Raw genomic sequence first — 18,734 nt, 5'->3', positions numbered from 1 at the left:
TGCCTCTCCCAAGAGGAATGTGGTGTGGGGTTGGTTCTGGTTTCTAGCAGGGATTCAGACAAAGCTGGTGGAGAAGAGGAGAGAAGGCGTGAAATGAGTATTTGTTTCCAAGCATGTATAAAAGCACCTAAGAATAATTTTCTTGACAACTCAGTTCGATGAACCAGATTGAATAGAACTAGCAGTTTTTTCTAAATAAGCTTTACTGGACATCATTGATTCAGACTGGAAACTCTAAACCTTATTGGGAGAGATCTGGACTCTGAGGTTAAGCAGATTCCACAGTCAGAAAAGGATTTCAAATACTTCAACAAGCAGAATTTCTTAAAAGATGAGTAGATTGGTGTTTTGTTACGATATTTTAAACATTAAAAGAGGGATACTCAAGAATACTTTTCTATATTGTTTAACAATTCATATTATTAAGAAATGAGACAGAGAGAAACAAAATGTTTCTCTACATGAACGTTTTTTGTTTTTTGGGTTTTTTTTGCCACACGTATCAGATTGACTTCTACTCTGGGAAGTCATATTATAGCTGTTTTATCCCCAGTAATTTCTGTGCAGCAGGATATAATGACAGGGATTTGGCTTTGGGTCCAGGCATCCCAGAATTCTTCCTGGGGTGGGTTTTGTCTATGTGGCTATGACAGCCAAGGAGAAACCCAATGCCTCTTAGAGACTCAAAATGTTCTTTTTGTGGTCAGTAAGCTCTAGTTTGTTACATTCCCAAATCAGTTTCCCAACCAAAATTTCTGGACCAACTTGCAGCCTTTACTGAAATTGCTTTTCCATGAGACTTCCACTGTGTGTGATATAGCACTTCAATACAAGCAAATACCTAGGTATTTGTATATTTTTATGCGTGATCAACAGTTAGTGCTTAGTGGCAGCTAGACCTTATCCTAAGTGTTTAAAGGGTGTTAAGCCATTTAAGGCCTACATTAATTCTCTAATGCTGGCACTTTGATGATTTCCATTATATGGATGATTAAATAGTGGCATAGATGGGCCAAGGTCACACAGCTGGTGAATGTCATGGAGCCAGGGTTTGGCCCAGTGTTGTTGGCCTCTGGCATCTGCTCTCCTCACCTCTGCACCTCGCCATGGATGAGGTAAGCATTTTAAAGTGTGTGGTCCCAATGATGGTTTATTTTCTCGTAGGAGTGACTGGGTGACATCCTACAAGGTCATGGTGAGCAATGACAGCCATACATGGGTCACTGTTAAGAACGGATCTGGAGACATGGTGAGTCTCTTCTTCCCTCTAACCCTGCCTTTGGTGCCTGGCTATGTAGGGTTTTGTAGAGAGGAGCGTATGACCAGTCCCTTGGAGGTCTGTTGATTCTGTGTCGACTCAAACCAACTATGAGAGTCAAGTGGACATCGACCCCTTCCCATGTAGGACTAATGTAACATTCAGCCTTTATTTACTCCAATCAAATGCTCCTGGGATGCAGCCTCCTACCTAACTTTCTTTCTTGACTTTGATCTTTCAACTTCATGATTGGCTCCAGTTCTGATCTTGTCACTCTTTTCCTCAGATTCTCAAGTGCATATTCCTGGCATGGTATCCAGTGTCTTATACGCTCTGACAGTAGCCTCTCTTTTCAACCTTCTTTCTCATTCTTACCCCACTCACAGTCCTGTGCTCTGGCTGAAGTGATCCAACTGCTCTTCTCCCTATGAATTCTGTCTTTGGGCTTCTACCACCATTGCTGTACCTTCTCCCTAGAACCTTTCTCATCCTTCCAGATCCAAGTAGATTTCCTTCAACGCCAGTTCAAGCATCACCTTTTCCTCAAAGCTTCGCCTGGTCCTCTCCTTCTCCTGAAATCCCGAAGCTCTCTGGCTATCCGTTTGCCATGACACTGATACATCTTTTCTACAATATATAATTACCACCCTCCCAACACCCACTAGGTAGAGGCTTCCTGAGGGCAGGGTCCAATCCTGATTCATTTCTCTTTTCTCTTCATTGCCCAGCACACATAAAGTTTTCCCCAATAAGATCGTGATGAATGAATGAATGGATGAATGAATGATTGATTCTTTTAAACCTTGATAAGCAAGCTCTAAAAGATTCTCCTTTCCCCCCCCTTGAGCATAAATAGATATTTGAAGGAAACAGTGAAAAGGAGATCCCTGTTCTCAATGAGCTGCCCGTCCCCATGGTGGCCCGCTACATTCGCATAAACCCGCAGTCCTGGTTTGATAACGGCAGCATCTGTATGAGAATGGAGATCCTAGGCTGCCCATTGCCAGGTGAGTTGCCTTCCTGTACTTCCTGCCGGGCAGGAGTGCCGGTGGAAAACAGATGCCTAGACAAGGCAAATAAAATAAACCAAGCAGTCATTTTCTTATGTGAAAAAATAATGCCTGGATCTGATTGTAGAATATTTTGAAAACATAGGTGAACCCCCAAAAAAGCAAATAAAAATTTCTCATAATCCCACTCAGAAGCACCGGGGGCAGCTGGTTATTGATGTCCCTTGCCAAGTGTGTTTTTGCCTACTGTGGTTTTAAGATGATGGAGTCTCCTCAGAAGTGAGCAGAACGTTATAAAAATTTGGGGGAACACGTTTATTTGTCGTTGACAGATCCCACTACACTGGAGAGTGATGGAGGGGCTAGGAGGTGGTAGAAATTCATTTAAAACTCAACCGTTGACGTAGACGTTTTCTGTTTAAAGAGTTTCACTGGATGCCTCTGTCTTGCGGTAAACGATTGCTCGATTAGGTTGTATTCTGCCCACCCTGATTTCACCTGATGATATTTGGATGTAAAGAAGGAGGCTTGGATTCATATATGCCACCTGGTTCTTGGTAGTGTCTGCTCTGTTCAGGCTGACCTGGTCTGGCTTGTGGCTGCTCCATCTGGCCTTTCAAGGGCTACAAGCTTGTGTCTGCATGGAGCCTGTAGGCGGCAGCCTCTTTCCCCTAGCCAGGTATCTCCAGGGAAGGTAGCCGGCTCTGAGAACATCCCTGTAGACCTCATGGAGGACTGTGAGAACTGTCATGTTCCTGTCTAGACTGTGAGAACTGTCATGTTCCTGTCTACTCACCATCAGGCCTTGAGACATGGCTCACCTTCCCCCTCTCTGCTACCCCCCACCCTCCTACTCTCTCCTCCAGGGAGACCTGGCCACTCTTGCACAGTGAGAGGTACAAGTCTGGCTACCTGTGGGACTATCGGGTCCTGCCAGGAGGCAGGGTATTAGAGCTGAAACTATTTCTATAGTTGTCCCTGCCCCCACTTTTTTTGTTTGTGTTTAAAACACAAACAACAGTTTTGTGTTTTAAAAGCATATCTAAAGTGATTTGTATTGTTTTTCCCTCAGTTCCTTAGTATTTGTGATCTTGATTTGCCAACCCAATCTTATACTATCTATGATCTTGCATTTGCTAACCACAGACTCTTAAAACACAAGCCCCATACTGGTGAGAAAGACAGATCTATCTACCTACCTGCTTCTCCTCACACCAGACAGATTTTTTGTTTCTGTTTCTTTGTCCTTACTAAATTGCAAAAAGATTTTTCATGTCATTAAAGCCATTAGAGATTACTTGTCATATGAATGCCTTCTACCCTGGTCCATAGACAAAAATCCCAGGTTTTTAATCTGCCTCGTGTAGTTGAAAGTTCAATTGTTTCCAGGAACTAGATTCTATAAACAAGTACACATTCTTGTTTCTCTGTTAGTGTTTTGTGTCTGTGTGTCTATGATTATTTCCTGAAATTAGATTAGGTCAAGTAGCGTTGCTGGTACAAATAATGTGCACGGTCTCAAGGTAGATACAGAAAGAATGTTTCCACATTCTCACCCCTGCCTGATTTGGGGTTTGGGACTCTTCTGTGGCTGGTTAGCACTGGAATTGCAGCCACTGGCCCAGCCCCTGCATCCTGGGCCTGCTGGGTCCGAACCCCAGCACAGGACGTCTGTGGGCACAGATGTCTTCAGAGAGGGATCCATGGACTCACGCCCACTTTCTGCCAGACGAAGAGCCTTGTTCTCCCGTTCTGCTCAGCACAGACTTGGTCTGTTTGCTTTGAAAAGGAGGGCCATCGTTTCTCTCTGCAGGTAGGAATTCATCTGTTGTTGGTTAAGGGCAAAGGGCAGCCTGTGAGAGTCTCATGAAATAAATATTTCCCTGGGAAGTTATTTTTGGTGTGCGTGAGTTTGAAAAGAGGTCTTGGAGGTCCTTTAAACACTCACAGAGACAGAGTTACATTGTGAAATCCGACTTCAAGTATGGACTCAGGATGTTTCTATTTTCCACTCCCTAAATATTGAGGGTCATTTTTCTTCTAGAAGGTACTTAGCAGTCTGCTCAGAGTTGAGTGGCTGTTCATGCATGCCACCTCGTGGGAGTTGCATCCAAGACCGGGTGGCACAGAGGCCCAAAATGAGCCTTGTTCATTGCCCTGGTGCCAGGGAGATTCCTTTGTAAAAGCTAATGGGGTCAAAGCCAGGGATGACCCAACAGTCTCAGTTGCCCTAACTCAAGATGACCCCGAGTTCTAAGTGCAGCTTCCCTGAATCTGTGCTTCCCGGGCCTCTTCTTTATGAAAAATTCATTTACTTTCGTTTCTGCATCTCTTTGTTCTGTCCCTTCCGTTCTTTGCCATCTTCGTGTGACTCGCTGATGGGGGCGGAGGACAGTGCTGGTGTTTTTTAAGACTTCATGAATAATGTTTCCAGAAATTTTTGAGCTGGAAAGTGAATTACCATATACCATGCTCTATTAATAGGATTTTTAAAGCTCCAAAGTAAAAGCAAATGGAAAGTTGTTGCTGAATGGGTACAGAGTTTCGGTTTTGCAGGATGGAAAAGTTCTGGAGATAGGTGGGGGTGATGATTGCACAACAGTGCTGATATACTTAATGCTGTTGAGCTACACACTTAAAGATGATTGAGCCGAAAACCAAACGCTGCATGTTCTCATTTACATGTGGCAGCTAACTGACCACAAAGATGCAAATAATAGACACTGGGTACACCACTAAGGAGGTGGCGGGGCGAGGGGTTAGGGTTTAGAAATTACCTGTGGGGTACAATGTTCAGTATCTGGAGAATAGTTAAGGTGGTAAGTTTTATGATTATTTTACCGCTGTTAAAAATAAAAATAATTTTTTTTTTAACACTATGAGTAAAAAAAAAAAAAGAAAAAGTTAACGAAAGTCTTCTTCCTCGTGTTTGAAAGTACTTGCTATTTTGGCCTAAATATCTATGCTTATCAGAACCTGGGGAGAGCTTCTGAAGATAGAGCTTTAATAACGAAAAATTCAGGTAAGGATCTATATGCCAGCTGACTTCAAGATCATGGCCTTGGTGGTTTTTAAGGATTTTGCTGTTGCAAACAACACTGCAATGCCTGCTGCCTAGTTCTAAAAGGGACCCGGTGAGCTTTGTACGTGAACGCCTCACTGGGCAACAGGATTGGTGTCCAGCTCCCTGGGAGATGACCTTCAAAGTAGAGTAATGGTGGTACCTAAGCCCCTGGTGCGGCCCAGCAGTTTCTGTCATGAATGTGTGACCTTGGCCTCTTTAGGGGAAAGTTGTCACTTCTCCCACCTCATCTTCCTGCCCACAGGTCTGAGTGACTGACTGTCCTCCTTCTGCACAGTACACGGTGTCCAGGGTTCTTAGATTTGACCCAGAGACCCTTGTGGTGAGCCGTCTGGAGGTCTGTGGACAGGAGGACTGTGCTTTCCCTTGGCACAGAGGAACCGTCAAAGGGCGATGCCCAAGAATCACTCCTCTGGGTTGGCCAGGATCAGCTGAAATGCTGAGTCTCCTTCCTCTCTCATACATACACTCTCCCAGTTCATGTTCATTGGTTCATAATTATTGAGAAGCTATTTTAATTGTCAGTCCACCATCTGTCTCGCTGAACTATGATAGCATTTCAGCCAGCTCACCTCCTCTCCTCAAGATATATACATTGGGGAAAGGATGGGCTGTTTGCTCTGTTGAATCATCATAGATGCAAAGACTTTGTACATACATCTCTTTGCTTTGCTTCCTTTCACTGTCCTTTACCAAGTTGGGCCACTAGTTTGAATGATCTCTTGTGCCAAGGAATTGATCCTCCCTTTGACGGCTCCTCTGTGCTGAAGGAGAACATAGTCTTCCTGCCCACAGACCTCTGGACAACTCACCACAAGGGTCCCTGGGTCAAATCCAAGGCCTGGGTTCTTGAAAAGACAGGAATTAGATGAGGTGCATGAAATGGCCACTGTTCCTGTCATTCTAGGCCTCCCTTTGCTAATAGTGATGCTATCAGCATCTTTTTGATCATAGAAGAGCTCCTGGGAGTTGCCGAGTACCAGCCACAGCCCCCCTACTTGTCAGAGCCTTAAAAAAGAGAAGGTTTCATGGTCTTTTGGGAGAATCCTGGTGGACAGAAAGGGCTTGAACTTCAGCTTAGTTTATATCTGGCTTCAAATTCCACTTCTTCTCAGCAACTGATCTCAGGCAACTTGTGAAAATGCTCTATGCTTTGCTTTCCTCATCTAAAGAATGGAGGTAATGCCATCATCGTGTAGGTGTATGCAGGAGTATGGCTAAGTCCTTCAACTTCTGGAGTCACACTTCCATCAAATACCCAAATACAATAACTCAAATTCTCATCACAGTCTAACTTGAGAGATGGTAGGTGGATATAAGAGAAGATACCTTATTTCTTCTCATCCACATTAACCCTGTCCTGGCTTTGTTTTCTGTGCTCTAGGTGTGACTTGCTAATAACCTTGTGGGAAATGTTGAGTGTTTCTGGGGTGGCTTGGGCACCTACACTTCCTACTTCATAGACCTTCTCTCAGCTCTGCTCTTGGCTACCTTAGCCCTTTCCTATCAGTGTTTCTAGATTCTAGAACCAGAGTCTCCACGGATGCTGATTTACATGACAGACTATTGCAGAAGGTTTGGGAATAACACAGGGGCTTTACTACATGCAAATGAAATCTGCAGGCTTGACAATCATTTCTCTTCCTAAGGTTCCCTGTCATCCCAGCAAAAGGCATCCGTCGCTCGCTGCCTTCCTGTTCAGACTAGCCTGCTGCCCGGTTGCTAGGACTGTGTCCTCCCTCCATAGCCTTCCTTCTGTTTCCCATTTCCTGTGTCTGTCTTCCTCTGACTTCCTGTCTCTTGGGCTTCTGGCTTGGGGATAGTGAGTGGGATGTCTTGGTTTTTTTTGATAGAGATCTTCTCCCATGCTGGCTAGCTGGTGCCTTGTCCTTCAAAGCCGTGAGCTCTGTGAGAAGAACTCTGCTACTCCCCTAGAAAGCTGAGGAGGCTGTTTCAGCAGCTCTTCCATGTCTGACCTGTAGACATGGTAAAAACGAAATGAGACTCTTGTTTGTGGAGTCCCCGCATGTGGCAGGTCCTCAGCATATTTTATCTTCCCCACTTTCTTCTGCTTCCTTCTTGTACTGCCCTAGGCTTGGCCATTTTGTTCTATGGCTGATTCCTGACTTGAGGTCACCAGGCCCCATGGGTGGTGGGTGGAGGTGAGAGAAGGTACTTCCTGTCTTCTTATCCCTATTCACCTTGTCCTGGTTTGGTTTTCTGTCCTCGGGTGTGACTTGCTTGGGGCTAAACCTCTAGTTGTCCACCAGTGAGAATGCCAAGGCCTCCCAAGGCGGGTCACATGGGAAACCACAGATGCCCCTCCTATCTCTTCTCATACTGTGGGCCTGGTTTCGACTGCCCAACAAGATGTCCATTTCTTCCTTTACAGAAGCAGCTCAGTTCAGAAACACCGGTGGTTTTCTTGCAGTTGGTTTTCATTTAGGGCTCATCTTGACTGATTGCACTGGCCTGAGTAGTGTCTCCCAGAATTCATGTCCACCCAGAACCTCAGATGTGACCTGACTTAGAAATGGAGTCTTTACAGATATAATCAGTCAAGATGAGGTCATACTGGATCGAGGTGAGCCCTAAATGCAGTGACCAGTGCCCTCAGGAAGAAAAAACAGAGACACAGAGGTACATAGGGGGAATACCATGCCATGAGGGACGTAGAGATTGGAGTGACGCACCTACAAGCCAAGGATTGCTGGCAACCACCAGGAGCTGGGAAGGGCCAAGGAAAGATTCTATTCTAGAGCCTTTAGAGAGAGCATGGCCCGGTAGACACCTTGATTTTGAAATTCTATCCTTCAGAGCTGCGAGAGGATAACTTCCTGTTGTTTTAAGCTACGTGGTGTGTGGTACTTTGTTACAGCAGCCCAAGGCAACTAACACACTGACAGACCCAAAGATGACATACTGTTTCATGATTGTCTTCAATCCTAGGGATGTGGCTTTAATTTACGACCCTCTATTCCTTTATCCATGGCAGTGGAGTAATGATATCACAGCATCAGGTGGGCCCCTCTTAGAGGACTCCTGGGTCCTAGAATAATAGATCGTGTGCATCACTGGTCTTTCATGAGTCATGTGATTAGCATAGCCATCTATCCATTTATTAATTTACTCACCCACCCATTTATATGTCAAATACTTAGGGGGCGTCTGTTTGGAAGCAGCTCCCAGTATGCTGAGATAAAACAGACCCAGTTACTTCTTCCACCCCCACCCTGTATATCTCTCATGGCATGATGAGGGTAGCTGCCCCTGTGGGCTACCTTTTCCTCCAGTGAACCCTTCTCCGATGAGGTGGGATCAGACCTCGCTGGCTACTGCCTGTCCTCCTCCCCATAGCAGACGGCAGCCTGCCCTTACTGAGTTTAAATACATGTGAGATTTCTCTCCTTGGTCCAGCTGTCCAATGTTGCACATCTAGGGAAACTGTTAAAACAGCTGCTCTCTCGAGAACCATCTTTCCCAACAGCTTCCCTGTCAGTCAGGTGGCAGATCAGCCCTGGGGCTGTCTGCAGAGCAGCTCTGCCAAGGAGCCAGAAGGTTTCCTGGATTTCATGAGCGCGCAATGAAGTGGTACAACGAGTCATAGGACATGAAGTGTAAGTAAATAAGCACAAAAAAAGTGCCGCCCCTCTGAGAAGCGTGAGAAGCAGCGAGTTTGATGTTTTCACTGACAATGATGACCTAGGATCCAGTGGGGCTCTGCGTGGGGATCCATGACACCAGGGTTTCTCTTGTCTTGCTTCATGAGAAAAATCTTGTCATCAGAGCCGTCAGATGGTACCTGAACGAAGGTGACTTCTTTTTATTAGGGAGCCAGTTATTTGTGAGAGGTTTGGGGCTCAGTTCATACATGGTATAAGGCATCTGTCTGGGGTGGGAGTCTACTGGGTGTGTTGGGAGGTCACGGGGCCATAATGGTAGGTGGCATTTTCTTGGGTGAGAGGCTGGTTCTGTTTCAAGTAAAGAACGGTCTGTGTGACCATGCCTCTCTGGTGTCCTCAGTACTCAGAACTTTTGGGGCCAGTGATTCTTTTTTTTATACTGAGATGAAATTTGCATAACATACAGTACACACATGTCAGTGATACTTAGTGGATTCACAATGTTGTGCAAGTGTCAGCTCTCTCTTGTTTCGAAGCTTTGTCATAACCCCTAAAACCACCCTGAACCCATCAAGTAATCACTTCCCGGTCTCTTCTACTATCCCTTGGTAAGTGCGAGTCTGCTCTTCCTATGGATTTGCCTGGTTCTGGGTGGAGTATAAGCACAGACACCATGAGCCTGGACTTCTCAGCTGCAGATGAATTCCCTTCCAAACAAAGAAAACCTCTTCCTCCCCACAGATGACCATCTGCTTGGTTCAATCAAGGTCTCACCCAAAAGACAGCAAATGGCAAGGCATAATAGCTCCCAAATCTTGATATCCCCTTTGATGTCTCAGATCTGGAGCTATTTTTTTTTTTTTTTTTTGAGTTGGAGTCTCACTCTGTCGCCTAGACCCGAGTGCAGCGGCCGCTCCCGGCCACCGCAGCCTCGACCTGCCGGGCTCCGGCGATCCTTCCGCCTCCGCCTTCGGAGTAGCCGGAACTACAGGCACGCGCTACCATGCCCGGCTGATTTTTTGATTGATTGTAGAGATGAGGTCTCGCTGCCCAGGCGGGTCTTGAACCCGTGGGCTCAGGCGATCCACTCACCTCAGCCTCCCAAAGGCGCGGGATGACAGGCTGAGCCACCGAGCCCAGCTAGATCTGGAGTTATTTGGCTTTTTAAAAAATGTTTCTTTTTTTAAAAAAAATATTTTATTTTAAAGATGTGGGATACAATTCAGGCTTCGGTATACAAATGGTCACTGTACAGGTAAAATTTGGGCCTCACTTTGGTCCCCACTTTGTCTGGTTTGAGATGAGGAATGCTTATTGATGAAGTATGCCTCTCCTCCCCTGGCAGTTTTCCACTACTGCCAATCTCTTTCTTACAGTATCATGATAATTCTTCAGGGTCCACTTATGAATGAGAATATGTGGAACTCAGTTCTTTGTTTCTGTGATAGATTCACTGAGTATGATTGACTCTAAATCCATCCAAGTTGTTGCGAAGTTCATAATTTTGTCCTTCTTTATGGCTGCATAATATTCCATCGTGTACATGTACCACTTTTTTTTTTTTTTTTTTATCCAGTCCACTTTCGATGGGCCGTATGGTTGGCTGCATGTTTTTGCTATTGTGAATAATGCTGCAATAAACATGCGTGTGCAGGTATCTTTTTCATAGAGTGATTTGAATTCCTTCAAATATATTCCCAGAAGGGAGATTGCTGGGTCATATGGAAGGGCGATTTTTAGATCTTTTAGGTATCGCCACACTGATTCCACTGAGGTTGTACCAGTTTCCACTCCCACCAATAGTGTAGAAGTGTTCCCTTTTCCCTGCATCCTCTCCAGCTTCTGTTGTTTTTTGAGTTGTTTGGTGATGGCCCTCCTGACTGTCGTTAGGGTATTATTGCTGCTTTTTAAGAATAGTCCCGTGTGGTGAGTGGGTACTTAACCTAGGACTCAGGAGCTCCAAGCTTTGGCAGGAATGAAGGTTGAGAGGGAATCTGCCACATTGTGGATGTGTACAAGAGACCTGGGAATGTCAAAGTGTTTGCTCTTACGTTGGCTCCTGCTTGAGCTGCATAGAGCAGATACCTAGTGTTCAAGGGAAGGCAGCTGAAGGAGGGTTGTTTCTCTTTCTCTCTCTCATGTGTCTCTCGCCTCTTATTCTCTCTCATGTGTGATTCCCAAAACAGCAGGTAAAGACAGACGCAACCTTTGCACACTTTTATACAAGTGTCTGTGGTGCTTCTGTGAGCCTTTGAGTGAATCCTACGTGGTTGGGGCCTTGGCTTCTTTCACCTTTATTTCCCTAGCATCTCACATGTAGCCCATATTCAGGGATTGACAGAATGCAGTCAGTGAAGGTCTTTTGCTCCAATATTAAAGTTACATCTTCATAAATCGAGGGGCATTGGGCAAATGCAGGTTACATCTAGCCAAACATGAGGTCCTGAGGTTGCTCTCCCATTTACTGTGGTTATTAAGACAGAAAAACACCACACTGACCAATTAATGATGATTTTTTTTAACCAGAAAACTTCTGTACATAAGCGTTTGGTGAGTCAATGCTGTGATTCTTAAGCTAAAGTGATTTTAAGTGCGTAGTAACATTGTCATAACAAAGGAAATAATGAACTACAGTTCTCTGAGCTGGTTGGGACTGAGGGATCTCCCACAACATGACATTTTCAGTTTGAAACTAGGATAATCTTGGGAAAAACCATTGTTTTCCATGAGGTCATTCTATTGTTAGGCCCCCTGTCAGAGAAGGTGTATTATTTCCCAAGAACCATGGATTGGGAGGACCACAGGTGAATCTGAGTGTGTTCAGAGAACAGAACTGAGATGGTGAGAGCTATGGACATTATCACGAGGGCAGTGGAAGGAATAGGAACGTTTAGTCAGAAACAGAGGCCACCTAGGAAAATTCGGTATTTGTCTTCAAAATCTGTAAGAAAAGGAGAAGTCTTAATCATCATAGTTTAAGAGGGTTAAATTAAGATCTGCAGGTAGACTTCAGTTCGATAAAAGAAGAACTTCCTAGCAATTAGGGCTGAAAATAGTGGGATAGACTGCTTTGTAAAGGAGTGAGTTCTTTGTCTCTGCAGGGCTTCTACAAATTTACATCAGGGATATTTGAAAAGAGATTCATGAAAGGAGATGAAGGGTCTAGGTGATTCAAGGCCATTAAAGACCATGGGTGAGGAGTCAGAAATTACTGAGATGAGGGTGACCAGAAGGCTCTTCAGAGTGGCTGGGATCAATGCTGGTTTCTGAGGACAGGGAATCAAGACAGAATTATGGGTGCGGGTGGCGGTGAGGAGGCAGAGATATTTAGGGTGTGTCCTAGCTTCCTAGGGTTGCCATAACAAAGTACCAAAAGCTGAGTGGTTTAGAATAACTTATCCTTTTACAGTTGTGGAGGCTAAAACCCAAAATCAGGGTGGCAGCAGGGTTCATCCTGTAAACCAAAAACAAAATTTTAAGCCCCTCAACCAACCAAATAGATCCCCTCTGGACCAAAGAAAACTTGAAAAACTAAATACTTTGTTATGATTGGAAAGGAGACTGGACAGGCTTTGTTATACCCTTTTCCTTCAGGAGTTTAGGTATATCTGACTAGAATTAACATTGAAATAGAAATCATAAGACTGATGAAACAGATTCTGTGGATATAAGATACCAAATTCTAACTTGACTCTGGTTTACCATTACATGACAGATAGCAGGCCCCGAAGGAATTAGAAATATTTTACCCAAAATATATATTTATTTGACATATTTTGGAATAGCTTAGCAAGTCATCTCTTGGGAAAATTTGCATCTGTAGAGAATTTCCTTCCCTAGAAAGAGTCTGACACTTTTTAAGACAGTTATCACCTATTCTCCTTGAAGTTTGCTATTTAGAGGCTGCATCTACATAACAAGAACCTTGGCTTAAATAACCCCCCTTATCTTACAATGCAAGCATTTTTTTCCAGCTGATTTACAGTTTAACTCTTGAAACCAATTGACAATCAGAAAATCTTTGAGTCACCTGTGACTTGTAAACTCCCCACTTGGAGATGTCCCGCCTTTCTGGGCTGAACCAATGTATACTTTACACATACTGATTTGTGCCTTTGCCTGTAAGCTTCTGTGTCACTAAACCTTAGGCATGTGTTTTTACAACTTCCTGAAACTGTACCCCAAGCTGTGGTCACTTTTACTTGGCTCAGAATAATCCTCTTTAAATATAGGGTTTGCCCAAAAAATGTATACACCTTATAAGAGATGTTATCTATGTGTTACTCTTTGAAGTCGAATTCGATTATGGTAGCAATGTGTAGTATGACATTCTTTACTGTGCCTCCTCCATTTTCTTTGACTCTCCTGACTGTCACAAAGCGATGCTAGCATTCATCTGATTAACGCCATCTTTTGAGCAAGCGTCATACTTAAAATGTGTATACATTTTTTGGCACTTCCTGAATTTTTACAGAGCTTGGTTTTTTGTCAAAAGTTCCCTCTGAGAGCTGTGAAGGAGAATCTGTTCCAGGCCTTGTTCTCAGCCTCTGGTGGTTTGCTGTCAGTCTGACATTCCTTAGTGTCTCAATGTATCACCCCAATTTCTGTCTTCATTTTCACTTGGCATTCTTCCTGTGTGTCTGTCTCTGTATTCAGATTTCCCCTTTAAAGGAGATCCCACCCTAATGACCCCATTTTAACTTGATTAACTCTGTGAAAACCTTCCAAATAAGGTCACATGCTGAAGTACTGGGTATTAGGGCTCAACACATCATTGTTTGGTTGTTTTTGTTTTTGTTTTTTTTGGTGGACGGGGTGTGGTGATACAGTTCAGGGCATCAGTCGATCAGTTTTGACAGTGAAGAATGCTTGAGTAGTTTAGTAAGGGAAGTAAGGTTGGAGAGATTATTTTAGGCTCTATTCCTGGAGTTTGTATATCCCCACAACTAAGGTGTTGCAGAAGGAATCATCTGGTTTTCAGTATGTGTGATATCTAGAACTAACCACATGCAAGCAACAGGAGAATGATTTGCCAAAACTCCATCTGTGTAGCCTAAATTAGTCAGGACTTCTGTTTCAAAGGTCAGAAGTCCTACTCAAATTATCTTGAGGAAAAAAATACAGAAATTCTTGACACATATTGAATGAAAATTCTAGGGATAGGTATGATTTTGGCTTCAGGCAAGAGTGGGTCTAGCATCTCAGGGTCTTCTTGTTGGGTCAAGGCTCCCTTTTCACTGTCTCACAGACTGGCACCCCAAACTCACGTCCTACTGTCCAGGGGCTCCAGCAGAAACTTTTCCTAGAGCTTTGGATAAAAGTCATCTGGTTGGCTCATCTTGGATCATCTCTGAGCCAGTGATAGTGGCCAGAGGAAGTGTGTTTTATCTACCTGGACATGAGTGAGTCACGTGCTCACACCTGTGTGTGTTGGACAAGCCAATTCCATTGGAACCACCTGGAATAGATTCCCTGCTAGCAAAAAGGATTCCCTTGCACACAGAAGGAAGAAGGGGATAGCAGGCTTAGATGACTAACTGCCTCTGTAGATTTACCTCTGCCTAAATGCTGGGCTCCTAAGAGGTTCTCAATAAAACTTTGTCCAGTCTACTTTCAATGGGCAGCATGTTTGGTTCCAAGTTTTCACTATTGTGAATAGTGCCACAATAAACATGTGTGCACAGGTATCTTTTTTATAGAAATATTTGAGTTCCTGTGGGCATATTCCCAGAAGGGGGATTGCTGGGTCATATGGGAGGTCACTTTTTTGATCTTTTAGGAATCATCACAGTTTTCCACAGAGATTGTACTAATTTATACAATCCCACCAACAGTGTAGAAACATTCCCTCCCCCCCAACCCCCCACATCCTCTCCATCATCTGTTGTTTTTTGAGTTATTGATGATGGCCATCCTGACTGGAGTTAGATGGTATCTCAGCGTAGTTTTAATTTGCATTTCTTTGATGATTAGTGAGGCTGAGCATTTTTTCATGTATCTGTTGGCTGCTCATATGTCTTCTTTTGAAAAGTGCCTATTCATATCTTTTGCCCACTTTTTAATAGGGCTGTTTTTGTTTTTTTTTCCTTATCAGCATGTTTGAGTTCCTTGTAGGTCCTAGATGTTAGGCCTCGTCAGATATGCAGTTGGCAAATATTTTTTCCCATTCTGTGGGCTGTCTCCTCACTTTCTTGTTGGTTTCTTTGGCTTTGCAGAAGCTTTTCAGTAGACTGGATTTTAAAAATGTGGTACATATACACAATGGAATATTATGCAGCCATAAAGAAGGACAAAATTACGAACTTCGCAGCAACTTGGATGCATATAGAGTCCGTAATACTCAGTGATCTATCACAGAAACAAAGAACTGAGCACTACATGTTCTCGCTCATAAGTGAACCCAGAACAATTATCATAATACTATAAGAAAGAGATTGGCAGTAGTGGGAAACTGCTGGGAAGGGGAGGTACACTTCATCATTAAGGGTACCTGATCTCAAACCAGATGAAGCAGGACCACTGTGAGGCTCAAACGTTGCCTGTACAATGACCATTTGTATTCATAACCCTAAATTATACCCTACATCTTTACCATAAAAATTAAAAAAAAATACTTTGTCCAGCCAGAATAAAGGACAAGTAAAAGAGTATTTGTTAAAAAAAGGTGGATGACTGAAATCGGTAAAAATTACTCACCTGAGGTTATGAGACAATTCTGGAAATTGTACCCATCCCCTTCAGAAATCTGATTAGCCTTAAGGAAGAAAGAATGCTGCCAAACCTAGAGCTCTTTTGTACTCAGGGCTCTGAGTTTTTCTTCAGTCCTTTTTTAAGAACCTGGAAGGCATCACTAGTGTTTGAAAACAAAGGGGGCTTTAAAGTTCTTTGAAGAGAGGCCTCTGAGGCTTGTGTGTATGGGGGGGGGTGTTGAATAGCTCTCAGAAAACAGCATGTGGACAAGTTAAGTGTAAATGAATGCGAAAAATAGACTTTACCTTTGCTTTGAAACTTGCAGGTTGGAAAATCAAAGGGAGGCAGCTTGCCCAGGTGCATCAGCCCTAGTCCCAAAAGGAAAGTGCTTGAGAAAGAACAAGGGATTGTGGCCAGGCCTGAATGGCGTTTGCTTTCTTGTCTGGACAGAAAGCCAGTCGCGCTCTATTATTTCTCTTCCTTAACAGTTATTTGTTTCTAATGGTATGACGGGAAAACCATTTGTGACTATTAAAAACTGTGTTCTCGGTGTTTGGGTCTGTATGTTATTTTTAACTTGTGGCCGGTGGCCTCCACTCTCAAGGGTCAAGTCACGGACCCTGGCCAGTTCGGGCATGGCACTCGTGACTTATGGCTATAGGGACACAGGCACGTGGCTGACTCAGCTGATGGCAGTTGGTGGCAGATGTATCTAACATGTGCTGCATGTGCTCAATACTATCACACAATACTTCTCAACTCCCGAGCCTAGGCATTGTATTACAGTGTGGACTCTGACTCAGTGGATCAGAGCTAGGTCTAGCAAGCAGCCAACGCTGCTAACCCATGGGCCACGTTTGGGGGCACAGATCAGATTGGGCCTCTCTTCTCCTATAGGGAGCAAGTGCTCATTCTTTCACTATGTTACTGAGTTCTTATGCCTGCTGCCCAGGAAGCCCAAAACTGACAAAAGAGTTTAATATCACAAAACAGCTAAGTGAGGAAGGCAGGAGAAATTTCTCGAATCTGCCTCTCCAAAAATTCGGAAGATGGAGTTTTTAAGAGGAACCTGGTGGGCAGAAGGGTAGGGACTGTTGATTGCTTGATGATGTCATGGGGGCATGTCGAGACTATATTCCTGGTGGTCACCAGTAAAGGACTTCCTGGTGTTCTGGGCCTGGGTAGGAGTCTAGATCCACCAAAATTCAAAGTCTGAAAATGATCTCAAACACCATTCTTAGGTTTCACAATACATGTTATGTATAAAACAAGTCTCATGACCATCAGGTGTCTCCCAACTCCAACCCCAACTTCAACTGGGCCTTTGTCCTCAAGCAGTTTTAGGTCCATGTTCAAGAAAGAATATGGTGATCAACCTTGCCCCTCCTGCAGGACTCAGGACTTGAAGGTAATTTTATATAGTTGGTTTCAATTACCTGCCATCTCCACTGTCTGCAGAATGGCCCTTGGAGCCACTGGGGTCAAACGGACACCTGCATGGTTCCTAGGTTTCCTAGGGTAGTAGGTGTGCCTTCTAAAGTACCTTGTTTTCTCTATGTCAGAGGAAGTGCTGAGCTGGCTGAGAGGATCAGCTGCTTCCTCTGGACACAGATGTCATCAGGCTGGCTGGGGGACTTCAGGGCCGACTGAGTGGTCCCTTGGTGACTGTCTTCCTTTTCACTTTTCCTTCCCCTTGTCCTCTCCTTTCTTCCATGTGTTCTTTGTTTTTGAGATTATCTAAACACTACAGATTTATAGGGAGTGAGAGGGAAAAGTAAATTTTTATGGAAGAGAATTAAGCAAAGAGCAGTCTTCTCCTTCTTGAACCCAAATTCCAGTCCCCAGAGATCACCTCTGTTAACAGGGTTCTTTACCTCCCACAGTAGAAAACTGAGCTTCTACTGGCTTAGCCTTGAAGGGGAGTCTCTATTTTGCCAAAAGGAAGACTAGGCTTCAGGGTTATTTGATTCAGTAGCTCTTGGTGTTCTGAGGTTCTCTCTGTCTTCTACTTTGAGTCATCCATGTCACTGAGGTCCTAAGGCTGTCTCCTCTGGTGATCAGACGACAACAGCGGTGACTGGGCAGTGTGCTTCTGCTTTCTTATGGCTTGGGAGAGATCCTTACTTCTTCTCTGTGTCAATAAAGTCCTTTCCTTCTATCTGGATTAATCAGACTTGCCAGAGGACACTGGGCTCTGATTGACCAGTCACAATAGACCCCTAGAGCCAAGAATTTGAGATCTTCTTAGAAGTGGGAAGAGAGGACTTCCAAACATAGGGCTTCTGTTAGGAAAGATGAAAGAGAATTGAATGCTGGGTAAGACACTAACAGTGTCACAAATACTTCTAAAAATCTCCATGTATAGGTGTGAAGTCTTGATATTCATTTATTTATTTAGAGCTGACAGTTTTCCAGGTACATAATTTTATCCCATCTAATGCTAACAGTAAACCAATGAGGAAGGTACCATTCTTTCCTTGTTTATGGGAAACAAAACTGAGTCAGATTACTTGGTTGGCTTGCCCAATATCACATGCATGTCAGTAGAAAAGTGGAGACTTGAACCCAGGCATTCTGGCTCCACTGGGCAGTTCAGGTTCCGAAGTTGCTTCCTGTAGGCTTGTTCCTCATCTCTGAGTCAATGTTAGAAGCTAGAGATTGGGCTGTGCTCTCCCCACCGTCCCCATATGAATCAAGTACCTAACAGAGATACCATAGGGATAGAGTGTTGAGTGAATTCAAAACCATGTTTCTGTCCCTAGATCCTAATAACTATTATCACCGGCGGAATGAAATGACTACCACCGATGACCTGGATTTTAAGCACCACAGCTATAAGGAAATGCGCCAGGTAAGACCCAGATAACAACATTCAGGAATTTGCCAAAAGATAAACATATAAGCACTTTTTTTTCCTGGAAAGTAGGATGATGTGTCAGAAAATGACCACTTGGTTTGATGAAAACACACTAAATGCTTGTCTGTTCAAAATTATGGATGCTTTGGGGTTCGGGTGGCCAGAGGACCGTTTCTTTGCTGGCAAATCGTTGAAACACAATTTGAATTCAGAT

The 18,734-nt window shown here is 44.0% G+C and overlaps 1 protein-coding gene across 1 annotated transcript in view; it reads left to right on the top strand.

The window, feature by feature from the left end:
- Nucleotides 1-18,734, top strand: part of CPXM2 (carboxypeptidase X, M14 family member 2) — a 140,175-nt gene that overhangs the window by 94,233 nt on the left and 27,208 nt on the right. Inside the window, exons 5-7 of the mRNA XM_008048351.2 lie at nt 1,165-1,249; nt 2,115-2,265; nt 18,426-18,514. Coding sequence (XP_008046542.1) covers nt 1,165-1,249; nt 2,115-2,265; nt 18,426-18,514 — 325 coding nt within the window. The remainder of the gene's footprint in view (nt 1-1,164; nt 1,250-2,114; nt 2,266-18,425; nt 18,515-18,734) is intronic.

Source organism: Carlito syrichta, unplaced genomic scaffold (genome assembly GCF_000164805.1).
Source record: "Carlito syrichta isolate Samal-C Ts95f unplaced genomic scaffold, Tarsius_syrichta-2.0.1 Scaffold123370, whole genome shotgun sequence".
In the NCBI taxonomy this organism is placed as follows: Eukaryota; Metazoa; Chordata; class Mammalia; order Primates; family Tarsiidae; genus Carlito; species Carlito syrichta.
The sequence above is the reverse complement of the archived record's forward strand: the minus strand, read 5'-3'. Positions and strand labels throughout refer to the sequence as shown.